We start from the raw sequence: 14,108 nt of genomic DNA on the forward strand, positions 1-14,108 counted from the left end.
TAGGATAGAACGGCCTTTGCCCTACAGTATTGCAATATACGTACTGTCTACGAGAGGATATCCGCCTGGCCGTACTCATAACGCAAATGCAAAGGCGACACTTCTCATAGCTTTATATTACAGTCCATACTTATGACTTTGGCTCAGCCATCACGCGAGGCAGCATAACACAGCCCCTACGCTGTCTAACACGGCAGGAATACTGCTGGCAGGAGTCATGGATGGAACATTATATATTGCATGATATCACATCAGATTGCTTCACGGCCATCTAAACAATACTCCGCATCCAAATGATAATCACATTTGCCCATGAGCTTATCAGCAGAGCTTCTCGCAATCTAACATGGCGTAGTTCTTTTGCATATTAACCTTCGCCCACTTCACAACGCCAAAGTCACCCTTGGAATCTACGAATGCTGGAGGTGCTGAACACAGGTAGTGGAAGTGGACGTCAAAGATGACGTAGCCGCCCGTGAAGCCATAGGTATTGAAAGACAGACACATCTGTCAAGAGAAAAAATATGTTGTCAGCAGGTCGTAATGCTTCCTCGTAATTTGCTTCCTCATATTTGAGGGAATGAGTGAGTTTATACAAATTACGTCACCGAAGAATACTCTTTCAGAGTCGGAAAAATTCCGCGTCCACATTTTATATCCGGTCTTTTCGCCAACCGACATCCATTCATGTTAACGAAACCCCGAGACGAGGGGCAAGGGACACACACACACACACACAACTTGTCCCTTCAAGAACCCTTCTTTCCCCTTGTCTTGCCACCACACCATCATTCACAGGCACCCACCTCCCACTTTAGTGCTTGTAATTCTGGAAGGACGAATATTCCGAATAGAAGGGAGGTATGCCCGTTATCTGAAGCAATCAGAACAGTCTTCGCCTTATAGCAGAGTTTGAAGTAACTCACTGTAACTATGTTTTTTTGGTAGCTTGTAACTTCCCTCGGTACTTTTGCGCCGTGGTAACTTTCAGAGGAACTCGTTCCTTTTTCAGGTAAGTAAGTTAAGTTATCAGTTACCTTAACTCGTTTTTCACTCACGTCCACATATTTTCTTGCTTGCTCTCCGGTTCCTTTATCGCGTTTCTTTTTTGCCATAAAACGTGATATTCAATCAATTACATTTTATTCAGGAAGTAAGAACCGCTGTCACTGAAATGAAGCTGAACCATTGTGCGCCCACCTGGGGTAAGACGCAAAGCGTTCGGATAGACCTCTAAGAAAAACGCCATCATGACATTGGTAGACAAAATTAAACCGAAACAAATCGGAAGGCGGGCTAGGTTCCACGAACGGACACTTGTTCGCTGTGTCCCACTGAAAGAAAAGTAAGCCCGAGGGTCGCATCTCTTCAAGGGACCATGTCGTAGTTTCCTCAAGACCGTGGCTTTCGGGCGCGATCTTGTTCACCTTTAGCTTCGAGGGTCGTTGAATTCTACCGAATTTTGGCGCTGTCGAAGACTACGACGTCATTTGTTTACAAACAGGGAGAGGTCTATTGTTGGACATAAACGAAATCAACGTGTGTTGAACATAAACGTGTTGCACTCCTCCGCAGGCAACACAACGTCTGCACCTGCGCAATGTTCTTTTGTGTCCGGAGTAACTTGGAAATAACTTGGTAGTAACTCAGTAACTGCAAATTCGTTTCATGCTGAACAACTTCGTGATTAACTTAGTTTCATTTCGCACACGGAAACTTGTAACCAGTTCTTTTTGACGGGTAACTTCTCAATCTATACCTTATATATAGAGACGCAGCAGGGTATAGGGACGCTATTCGGACAAAGTCAGACAGCTATACTGTTCAAGTGCAACTTGTATGTGTTTTCCTTAAGCGGTTCCTGCATGTGCAGAGGTAGAGCACCTGCACGTTTGTGCACCTGCACTGAACCGTGCTCGTTTTCGGTTGCTTTCGCTGTTCGATCCCTTTTGCATGATGTTTGGAACGTAACATTACGAATACAGACGCATTATAACAGACGCAAAATAAAGTTGTTGGTGTATGCTGTTAGTGTCACACACCTTTTTAGGTACCAGATACACGACAATTTCAAACACTCTGAACGTAATAGCATGTATCGCTATGTTTTCGAAAATGCCGCAGCTAGTTACATGCTAATGCTATTACATGCTCATTACGTGCTAATTACATGACGTACAGAGCATATACCATAATGTTTAACTTTTCCACTTAAATTGATATATTGCCCCAAATCCACTTTGGGACAACAGACAGAACACTTTCTCCTGTGGACGTCCGAAACAGATCCCATGGTCCATATCTGGAAATGTATATCCGTCGGATATCACTGGGAGCCTCATACATGGACGTCCCAGGATCTGTATCCACAGGATGTCCGGTCGCGGCTGTTTCATGAATTGTAGGGGTTAGCAGTGATGGCCACTAACTACTTCTACAGTAGTACTACTACCACTACTACTATCTACTTCACAATTGAGTAGTTTAACTAGTAGTTCAACTACTTTTCAGGGGAGTAGAGAAGTGCAGTAATGAGAGAAGTAGTTTTAACTACATACATAACTACTTAATGTTGTTCATCAACAACAATCCCTTGTAATGTTCTTGGACACCTAAATATGAATCACAAGCAATGATAAACTTTGGCTCAAGCCATTGCTACGATCGTCAAATACAAAGCTTGTGGCGGGATTCTTTCTGTGCCTACGCGATAAACTAAGTTGCAGAATTATTTCACAACAAATGAGGCCTCACTGGACAAGCATTATAAGTGGAGATTTAGTACACATGCACGACACAATTGCTCTGCACCTCTGTTCTCATCAAACAAGTAGCTAAAAGCTAAAAGTCGGAAGCACAATCTTGCCCTGAAGCTTGCGGCAAAATCGGAAGTAGTTGGCACCTTCAGTAACCTAACTACTGTAGTTAACTACTTAAAATAGTAGTTTAACTAGTAGTTGCCACTACATTTCTGCAAGTAGTTGATAACTACTTTTTAACTACAATCTGGTAGTTTAACTAGTAGTTTAACTACATGTAGTTAACTACTGGCCATCACTGGGGGTTAGATCCGTGTCGGGATGTTACACGGATCATTTATTGCGGGAGAGAGAGAAACGGGTGGCGATGTAGCACTGCGAAGATCGACTTTCGATGTACCGGCTGAATGTCTCTAACCAAAACGAATAGGAAACACAGACTTTATCTTGAAAGCGAGTTAATACACCGAGCAATTTCTCACTTCGTTTTCGTATGCGTGCGTAATCGAATTAAGCTTAGTCACCTCACCCATCATTTTCATTCACAGGCGAGAAGGTATCTGGAATACGGGGATACGGGGAGACAAGCAGTATATAGTATCTGTTCTCTCTTTGGAAGGAAATGGCACTGCCTTTCGAAGTGAGCTTCTGGGACTGGGTGGTCCTGTCGGAGCTTTTATATAGATATATTTTTTTCTGATTAAAACGCTGCGTTCGTTCTCCGTCATGGCATGTACGAGAAACAAAGAGGAGCAACAGAAATTAAAAGGTGCGGAGGCTGGGATTAAAACAAAATGGCAGGCAGAAAAATGCTGATTTCTACGAAAACTGAGGATAAATGCCTTTCTCCTCTACGGATGTTTGCATATCCACACAACGTGTGCATGTACATAAGTAGGTCCGTGCAATGTCCAGACATCTCCATGTAACATCCTGTGAGGACAAACGACGGATATATGTGGGAAGTCCAAACCGTGGCCACTCGGAGATGTGTGGGACGTCCGTTGGAAAAATGTCTGTCTCCCAGGGAGATCCGAATTTCCGTGAAATGATATCCACAGGAACACCCCGGGAGGTTTTGTTCTGTTTGGGGTATTAAATCTCAGCGTGTCACTGCCACTACGTGCGAAACTTATTCCCCGAAAAGAATACTAAGGACGTGTACGTGCGCACACAAGTTCCACTCATTCACTACGAGCAGCGTGGGACGGAGTGTATAATGAAATCCAAGACAACCAAGATGCTGTAGCGAAAAGTTCGCACCCTTCTTGTAACGTGCCACAACAGGAGAATCGTCGAGTGACATTTTCTTCGTGTACGTTGAGGCGCTACCTTTACCATACATTAAAAGCGAAAACATTACTGCCAACTGCTGAGTGGGACCCCTCCACAACTTCACGCTCGTTCGTTGTTAGCTGATTATCAACATTATGATAAGTGCGCAGCATGATGCAACAGCACGCGCACATTTTCCTTTCTCTCGAATTTTCAGCGTACTGCTTTAATTTCGTAGGTACTCCCGGGTTATACGCTGTGCTCTTTGCAGATGGGGGCCTCGAGGGCGCGCGCAGCGACAGCGAGCAGAGTCCTTCATAGCCACCTGTCGGAAGGCCTGTCTGCGTGACCCATAGGCTCACCTCTTTCATCGATCCACTCATTTATTTCATTAAGTAGTCAAGCCTATCTCGGATAATTGCCCGAGATATACCGACACGCAAGGGCAGCGTGGCAGTCACACGAAGAGCACAGAAAATTTTCTACGCCCTTCATAGAGTGTCTGCAAATGAATACCCTTTTTCAGGCAAAAAGCTAACACCGCTGTGGAGCACACCCCTGAGATGTTGCGTTTTATGAAATACGCCATTTGGCACGGCGCTTCTGTAGAATACACAATTAGAAACTATCGTTTGGAATTTGCCCCACAGAGGCTTGTGATACACACTGAATATGGGGTGCCGCACCTAACATATTTTTAAAAATATATGTATATCACTTTTTCCGAGATCAAATCAATTGAAATATAGTATATGCTGAAGGGTACTCCTTAGGAGTGCATTAGCAAACTCGAAATCAGAGCGCAGCTTCGAAGTTGTCCGAATGAGAGCACCTGGTCCCTTCGGTCACCTGATACCAGAGCAGTTTAAAGAAGAAAAAAAACATTTGATAGATCGTTCGCAAAAAAAAAAAGAAAATCGTGAAGAAACACGATTTCTTCTTCATTTTGTTCATCGCGCATCTTCGGAGACGCGTCTTCCATCACCCCCGGTGTGAAAGGTGAATGAGCGCAGTGCTGTCTCATGCGTCCAAGTTGAGCTCTAACTTGCAGAAACAAAACAAATGCACCCTATGACACCGGAACTGCCCATATGTTGGGTTGCATTTTGTGTTTTATGTTAATGTTCTTCCAGCTCGCAAGAGCCGAATGCGTGGTCTTTCCTTCTCTCACACTGGGAGTGAAGGAAAGACGCGTCTCCGAGATGCGCAATGAACAAAAAAAAAAAAAACTGTTCTATCACGATTTTTGTGCGGATGATCTACCGAACGGATTTCTTTTTCTGAAAAGAATAATAATAATAATAATTAAAAGATAATTACTGCAAGTAAATTAAGACATTGCCTTAGGAGTTTACTAATGCCCTTCTAAGGAGCACCATTCAGCATATGCTATATGGCACCTCGGAAAAAGTGATGCATATATTTTTTTTAAAGATGATGTTCGCATTTACCTAGGGCACCCTGTATAAGCAAATCACCAGAAATGTAAAAAGATACCGTGTAAGAGAGAATAAGGGAATATAAAATATACACTTTTATATACATTTACATACACTTCTATAATATAAATATAAAATATACACTTTTATATACAGTTATACAGTTATATATACACGCATTGGCTGTGGTAAGGCTACTAAGATAGAGGACCTTCGCAATGGTATACATACCTTTGTCGACATAGTGCAATCCGAGTCGTACGCTACTATGATAGTGGTGTCAAACGTACCGCCCCATTCGTCGAATCGGATGGTATCGGTTTCAAGGTACATATTACGGTTGGTCACTATATCATGATATCGTCCATTTTGGCACACTTGAAAATACGGATTCAAGGTAAAAGCCAGCATTACTACAAAACTAGTGCAACAGATCAAATGGCATACATTATCATTTAGCGTTTTTAGAACACGCATACACTACTGGAATCGCTCACGAACCAACCCAACCTTCCAACTAAATTTCTCTGCCGGATCTCTGAGAACATAGCCCATGATGTTCGAAACAGGACTGTGACAGTGAAAACGCCTTTCACGTCACACTTTCCATCCAAAGACTATTCCATCACGAAACGTGTGCACGAGAAAGATAGCCGTCCTCGGTAGCTCAATCGGTAACGTGTGGAAAGTCGACCGAGGACTGTAGCAATGTGGAAGAGGTAAACATTGATTTCAGCACCGTCTGTCGGAGATTTACGACGCACGTCAAATGAACCCCAGCTGGTCGAAATCACCCACTATCCAACACTGTGGTACGTGCAACATGTCGCCACGCTACATGCAGACAACCCTTACATAAAAAATCACTAATCACTAATTTTATGGGAACAATATGGTAATATTCGGCTCCCTCTGCAGCTGACGACCTCAGGACGTGAAGTAGGGCACGCTAACGGGAGAGTAGCCAAGACGCTTGTCTCGTCTGCTTCCAGTTTTCGCCGCAATATAGTAATGGAGAACTCGCCTAGTCATTTCCTTGCCATTTTCTTTCTCTTTTTTGCCAGAATCCGGGCTGGCATAACACTTTTTTCACCCAGCCTCGACACAACCGGGCAGTGCGTTACGGTAACTACATAAGGTGTAGTCACATTCGCACCGAGAGTGTGGCGAGAGCCCGCATTGGCCAACACGAAGTTCACGTGTGTCATTCGGAGTGTGTCATTCGCTGTCTGTTTCCCAAACTGCTTTTTTCCGGCAGACGTTGGGTGCTTCTCGTTTCCCCATAGAACAATGCTGCAGCTAGTATTCCTCATTTTCAACGAGGACACCTGTCACTAAAAGCCTGACTGGTGACGCTATCCTTTTGGCCACTGGGGAATGTGTCTCCTTTCCCTTAGAAGGCGATGTAGGGCGCAGACTGACTGGGATAACGATTAAGGGGCAAAAGACCAAGTGACACGGAACAAAAACGACACAACCGAAGTGAGGATTCTGTATTCTGTGTATCGTTCTTGCCACCTTTTCTCGAGGTTCTTTTTCCTTACCCCTATAACGTTCACTGTCCAAACCATGACAGTCAATCTCGGCTTACCAATTCTTTTGGATTCGCCTGGGTGACACTCCGGCATGCAGCAGTGAGTGGTGTATAAGGATCCGTGTAGGCAGTTATAAGGGCCGCAGCGCTAAAAGAGAGCAATTCTGCTGTTTTCAAAGGCAGCGGTTGGAACCCAGTCGCATGCCTGAATGACAACGACTCAACCTGCAAGAACAGTAATGGTAGCTTCAACATCAACACTTATATGCATGGGGTGAGCACACATCTTGCTTAGCTAAGAGCGTATGAACACTTCATTCAGCAAAACTCGTGGCATTTGCCCTTCTTTTGCCTTGGAACGCGCCTCGATCTTTGCCGAAAGACGAAATAGCATGGCTGGTTGGCTTGTTTGGTTGAGGCCGTGGGAATGAATCTTCTGGCGGATGTGCTCTCTCCGGTTTTCCTGCAGACCTTCCAGACGCATGTCGGCACAGTTACCTGTGAAGTTGGCCCACGACGCGTACTAACCTGCTCGTCACAACCAGTGATTTCCCCAGAAATTCACTGCTGAGGGGGTGCCGAGCTTTCAAGGGGGGTATGCTTGGTGAAGGTTCCACTTACGAAATTTTTCTTAGACACGGAAATAATCGTGGCACAAAGGTGACATATCTGCGGAGCTTTCCCGTTTTATTTGTACATGTTAATACGTTACAACACAGTGCAGAAGATGCATAATCGCACGACCGACAAAGAAAAAAGACTTTCACCTTGGCTCACGAAACTCAATGAATACCTAGCAACGAACGGTGAAGACCTCGCTTCATTGAGTTGGGCGCAAATGATTCCTTGTGATCCACATTGAGTTTGCACGCCCGAACGCTTTTTCCCCCTTATGCGCGTACTATATGAATGGAACAGTGATTTTCAGATGAATTTGGACAAATGCATGGTAGGATCATCTGCATCACTGTGGTCCTACAGACCAAGTTTGATAGTACAGGATGTAATTCGCTGCGCCGGACTTACTACTAGAATGTGTTGGTGGCCGAGTTGGGTGGTGTGACCTGAGGAATTTCAGGGGGGGGGGGGTCCAAAAATGCAGGGAGGGTGTAACCCCCCCCCCCTGAGGGGGGTGTAGGGAAATCTCTGGCTCAACTGTTCTGTCCAGCTGTGCACGGCTCACTCATAGAAACAGTTGTTAACATTTATTAACAACAGATTAACATTTCAACTGAGATCAGCAGTCACTGAACTTGATTGTAACCTTCAACTTCACTTCATCAAGAGTAGTCACTAAAACACTCAGCACATATCTGACTAATGTTGCTAAAAGTAATTAAAGTGTTAATTTTAGTTTTTAGCTACCCTTGACCTTAGTTCGAAGCTAAGCAGCGTTGGTGAAACCGCGCCAATGTCATATTGCGAGTGGCACTATTTCCATCGTGTAATAGTACCCACGCGACGGATTGTCCCGTTTCCAAACAGTAGACAACTTTGCTTACGAATGATGACTGCATAGACGGCATGCCAGGTCCCTGCCAGGGTGACGGTCCTGTAGCCCTGCATACGTTTGGGTCCGTTATATTACGATTGAGAGTCGTTCGGTACACCAATGCGTCTGGCTTAATTACTCTGTAAACAGAAAATTCTATCATGAGAAGCAGCCAGAAGCCCATACCGCAGATTCTCTAGCTGGTAGACATCGGCGCAAGACTTACGAGACATTCATTTCGGTGCACTAGGGAGCCTATTCCATTGAATAGCGGCAACCGAACAGTAATGCTTGTCCGCACCGTCCACACACGCACAGTACGAACCTGGACGCACGTGATGACCACGACAATGCAATGCATACGTTAGGATACATAGTAAAAATTATCGGTAGCTGGAAATTGGGGCGAAGTCGCAGCTGTTAGTGTGTGGTGGTGGAGATGGTACCAGATACTAGGAAACCGCAGGGTGAGCACGCCATTTCAGTGGCAAAACCAATCATTGTCTGGCGTCTGATGACACGCAGACGTCTGAGAACTTCGTCCGCGAACCACCAATCACCACCCTGCTGTTCTAAGCCGACTGCCGTGAGGCCCTTGGCGGCCTCCATAGAGTGTGTGCACAGTGCAGAGGCCTAATCTACGCTTCGCCGGAAATTTTTTGGCGAATTACAGGTAAGTTTAGACTTACATGTAGACTAGAAGCGTTCGTAAGGCGGATGTTGTTGCACTCCAATGAATACCTGCCCTCAATGTCATTTTTTTTCGCCGTTCACACGGCGTGAACCCGGCGGTCTAGTAATGGTCGAACTCTCATGTATTCGCATAGGACTGATTTAAACTAAGGGGGAGGGGGGGTAGTTTAAAGCCGGTCTAGCACGGAGCAGCTGTAACTGAGCATTTCGAGAAAAAAAACAAAATAGTTTTTGCTAGATACTGTTGCCTACTTTTCAAGTCGAAATTGCAGAAATTACGGAAAAAGAACGTTGTGATAGACCCGTGAGCGAAGTAAGTGAGGCAATAAAGCCCCCGCCAAAAAAAGTTAACTATCGGTATGGAGCGGAATTTTGAAATCCGCTCTGCAAATTTAGAACCGATATCGTCCACGTTAGTGATGTCAACATTGGCAGCAACACATAAGTCGCTTTCCGATCCAAAGCTGACAGGAGGTCGCGCACAAAGAGCAGTTACCTCCAGCAACAAAAGCGGCGCTGATTATGCGTGGTTCCTTAAATACAACACCTAGTGCATCTGTTATGCATCATCAACAATAGTGTTTGCTGTGCTGCCGTTGCTGGTTCTGGTTGATACATTTAACGATCTGCAGATGCTGCGTGCAAAATGGAGCAAATTGTGAGCTACTTTCTCCCTCCCCTCAATCAGCTCGTGACAATGTGTATAGTGCGCGTGCGTTTCAGCTTCAGAGCCGGAGAGACTACGTGATCGATTTAAACTAGACATCATTAAACAACGGTTTAAGTGGCTTGGTGAATACGGGCAACTGAGTTTACCCGCGGCTCTTTCGGGACAACGACCAGGTAGAAACAGTATGCTTATGTGAGTGTTGGTACGTATGACTTGAACGCGGTTTCGTTGAACCATCAAGTGTGTGCAAGTGTAATCAGCGCAACATTTCCATCCTTTCGAAGCCTGCCGCTAAGATATTCGTATAGGACCCTCACGTCGGACACATATGGTCTACTCACTGTACAAGTTGATTGAAGTTAGCCATGAGGGTGCTTGGTTGTTGGCTTCCCCGGAGTATGGCCACACCTAGAAGCACGTAGCCAAAGTTCCTCCTAGGCGTTGGTTCTGCTCTCATATGGATATTTATAAGTCTGTCCGTTTCCTGAAAGAATTCAATCAACGCCTATCACTAGAACGTTGTCATTGTTGGTATTGGTGGCAATTTCGACAACGCACGCGCAGGACACTCAACTCAGTTGGCGATTGAAATAAGCGAGTGGTATGCGAATGGTTAGGTTTCTGTAATGTTGGCTTCTTCGGCACGCTGCGCATAAAATTGCATCCTGTGGCAAAATCACCAATGTATCAGCTTCAGAGATCCGTCACAAAGGAATCAAGTAAGGGATTGTCGACTATCACGCGGCGGATACTAGAACGCCCCTTTTGACGCCCCCTAATATTCCCAATAGGACATTAAAGGGCCTACATGCTGACAACAGTTCACCGGACTATGTTTATTACATGTTCCATGTGATGTGTTACGTTTCGATGATAACTTTCCTGCACGAATCAACTGCCGCGATGAAACCGTTTTCACGGTCATGGACACAATAAGGGCACGCTGGGAAAAGACATAGGTACTACAAGCAGGGGCGGATCCAGGATTTTTCTGAGGGTGGGGGTGTGGGTCCTGTCGTGGATAGCATATGCTGCTACATGGTCAAGGACAATTGAAGCTATGTAACGACAGGAAGAGAGGGGTGTCGGAACGTTCAGATCCCCCCTTATCTCAATCCGCCCTAGACTACAAGGTGACACTCTAATCTGATGAACATAACTACAACGGGCTTATCCCAGCAGCGTCGGCGTCAGCTCTCCCTACCTCACAACACAATTTTTCGACAGAAACGTTTAAGACGAAACTCCTGGCTTACTGTTAGAAAGGCTTCGACATGACCGACATAAGTTGAAACACTTTGACGGAGTTCCATGTCCAGGACAGCGAAGTCTCTGATCTTTGGCCAGTACGCTGCGATGGAATTTTCAAGTTTGCCCTGATTAGCGTTGGCTTTTCTGAAACAGAGTCCACCAACACGTCCACCAATGCACCAGGACACGCGCTTCTCAGTACACTAATTTTGACGCATACTCGTTTTCAGAGATAGAACTACTTCACTTACGAGCTCGGTATGTCGATACCAATTTTGCTTCTCGCAAGACCGAGATTCTTGTTTTTTAGTTGATTGATGTCTTGGGCGGTGAAGAACATGAAGTAACACACATCGTCCAGTGGGTGAAATATTGCCTGAACGACTGAACTGACGCAAGCAAGAAACGTATGAGGCAAAGCTGGGCATGAAAGAACATTATGGATTAGCAGTGACGCAGTGAACAGAGTTCACAACGTAGAAACAACACTTCTGCAGCGATAATCGTCAATATCAAGGATTCACAATATAAACCACTTACGTGGTTTCAAGGTGGTGCTAGTAGTAGTAGTCGTGGTTGTTGTCGTTGTCGTAGTGGTTGTAGTCGTGGTAGTAGTCGCCGTGGTGTGGGTAGTCTTAGCTGGCACCGTGGTCGTAGTAATCGCCGTCGTAGTATCAACGAAAACTTCCCGAGTGGTTGCCTCCGTCGTGGTCAGAGTTAGGCTTTCTACTAAGAATAGCAAAATTAGTAGCCACGACGTAATCGCTTCACTTGAATTCCGTTACGCTAAAACATTCCATCTCGGGATATTCCCTGAAAACAGCACTGATAACGTGATCTCAAAACCACAGCTGTGAAAGAATAACACGGAGCGAGGTGACTCGAGTGCCTGGCCTTCGCAAAACGCACGCGTTACGGGCCAGTGAGGATTGTCCGGACCGAACAGAAAAGCTACTTTATTTTCTCAATGATCGGGTACACAGCTCCACCTGTTCATCTACGAGGGGTCGACAGTGTCCGCCGCTGCTGTTCAGCTGTAGACCCCCGCGGTTGATGTTGCGCACCTACGGAAAATTAAAACTATTGTATTTGAAAATGTATCGAAATTATAGTCGCAACACTGAATATAAGAAGGCATTCGACAATATCGTATACCATGGAATGAATCTTACAGAGCATCCACTGCTACACATATTACATTAACAGTCTACCACAAGTGTCGGTGCTGGTGTTACAGGCATAAAATTTACTACAGTGTTAGGTCTTCCCATTCGGAGATTCGATCTATATCACGGATACCCCTGCCTTAACCGTGTGCTTTTGTTTACTCATAGTTCGAAGAAAGGAAAATTATCGCATAAAGTGCGCCTCGGCTTCAGCTTGGGAGTTACCAACATCCCCGAAACTGCGAACGCTATATACTGTGCTTTAAACCGCGCATGAGATGCGCGTATCTTGACAGATATAGCATCATGCAGACAAAGCTCTTAACGTAACACTCACCTTCCAGAAGGTGCAACGTGAAGCGGGATTGTGTGAGCACAAGAAACTACGTCCGGTGAGGTCCATGCATGACTGAACGACGACTTGACTGTTGGAACTTCTGCACGTCCTCGCATTAGCTCGCGCTGCTTCCTTCTGCTTCTTCGTAACAGATACTGGCCGCTGGTTTCAACAGGTGTATGCTTTCACAGCGCCAGCTGCTTACAGGAAGGTTCTAGGAGATCGCAGCCCTCGTCTTTAGTTCAGTTGGTGATGTGTTGGCTTGCTGAGCTCAAGCTCGTGGGTTCGATCACGGCCGAGGACGGCAGCAGTATCGGGGAGGTAAAACGTCCCAATCTGCTAGATCCCTTGCAATCCATCTAACCACCCTACTGAACCGGCACCGCGATAATTAAACAAACGAGAGTGTGCAGTGTGACGCCACGTCAAGTCTTGGTTTATCGCCTAGATTAGTGTCCTTGCGCATGGTGGAGGCCAATGTGCCAATGGAAGCAATAGGTGGATGCAGGTTAGCTGGTCGTACCATGCGCAAGAATTCGAGACAAAACATAAAGCAGGCTTCACCTGTGAATATCTCAATAGGGCCCATGTATTGGAAATCTAAACGCCCGTGTATGGCGGGCCATATGGCGGGCGTGTATGGCGCCATAGCCCGTGAAACACATTCGGTTGACAGCGCTGTAATTCGCTGGTGGCACGTTTGCTGTGCGGAGCCCGGAAGACCAGCAATTTCCAGTTCGTCAAACAATTTTTCTTTTTCTCTCCCGATCTGTGCATCCATCGACGCAGTTTACAACAATTGTCACTCTTGCCTTTCTTTTTTATTATTTTTGCAGCGGGCCTCTTATCATAATCACTTGACTGTAGCGATAGTCACTTTTTGATGTAACTTCCCTAAAGTATCATGAGCCATTGTAGAAATTATTTCTATTTTGCTTCTCGTTCAAGCAGGCAGAACGCGGGCTCCTTTCTTTTTATTTCGCTGCTGTATGGCAGTGACCTTGCCACATGCGCGGCGCCGGAGTTTTGCCAGGCTCCAACAGCTCCCCATAGAGCCCATAGTTTGAAATAATTCACACAACATGGCCAATGAAATTGCGACGTGGTGGATATTATGCAAAACCAGTCGGCCAATCAGGAGCCTCCATGTCTGGCTGGCTTTTCGGTCGGTCCTGGCTACCATCGACTTCTACTGGATTTCAGGCCTGCCGCCGTTACTCGGTATTCAAAATAACTAAAGCGATTTTGGGGTTAAATAAAGATTTACTTGATACAAAGCACTAATTCAAAGATCTGATACATGGGTGCACTGCGCGTACAAAGCCCACTGCGTTGCTGACACACTGGGACAAAGTTCGAACATGAAGCAGAACGAACACACCGTTGAATTCCTAATACCGAACCAGTCTCATGAGTGCGTACCATTTCATGATGAGCATCTTCTTTCGCTGCCTGCGGTGCATCCATTACAGCGAAGCGAAAAGCGCTTGTG

The 14,108-nt window shown here is 45.6% G+C and overlaps 1 protein-coding gene across 1 annotated transcript; it reads right to left on the minus strand.

Annotated features, from left to right (window-relative positions):
• Positions 1-321: 321 nt before the first annotated feature.
• On the minus strand, positions 322-12,854 carry LOC135373646 (uncharacterized). The gene is made up of 7 exons (XM_064606744.1): positions 11,654-12,854; positions 11,365-11,533; positions 11,119-11,257; positions 10,204-10,346; positions 8,510-8,639; positions 7,065-7,232; positions 322-507 (listed from the first exon to the last, which is right to left on the minus strand). The coding sequence occupies exons 2-7, from the start codon at positions 11,451-11,453 to the stop codon at positions 322-324; spliced, it is 855 nt and encodes a 284-aa protein (XP_064462814.1). The 5' UTR covers positions 11,454-11,533; positions 11,654-12,854.
• Positions 12,855-14,108: the final 1,254 nt, after the last annotated feature.

Source organism: Ornithodoros turicata, unplaced genomic scaffold (assembly GCF_037126465.1).
Source record: "Ornithodoros turicata isolate Travis unplaced genomic scaffold, ASM3712646v1 Chromosome28, whole genome shotgun sequence".
Classification (NCBI taxonomy): Eukaryota; Metazoa; Arthropoda; class Arachnida; order Ixodida; family Argasidae; genus Ornithodoros; species Ornithodoros turicata.

Excerpts from the sequence above, each read along its gene's own strand:
- LOC135373646 (XM_064606744.1), bottom strand. The coding sequence starts at position 11,453 with ATGTTCTTCACCGCCCAAGACATCAATCAACTAAAAAACAAGAATCTC. Across the intron at positions 11,258-11,364 it reads GGTATCGACATACCGAGCTC|AAAAGCCAACGCTAATCAGG; the intron begins GTAAGTGAAGTA and ends ACTCTGTTTCAG. Across the intron at positions 7,233-8,509 it reads CGTCTATGCAGTCATCATTC|GTTGAGTCGTTGTCATTCAG; the intron begins GTAAGCAAAGTT and ends CTGTTCTTGCAG.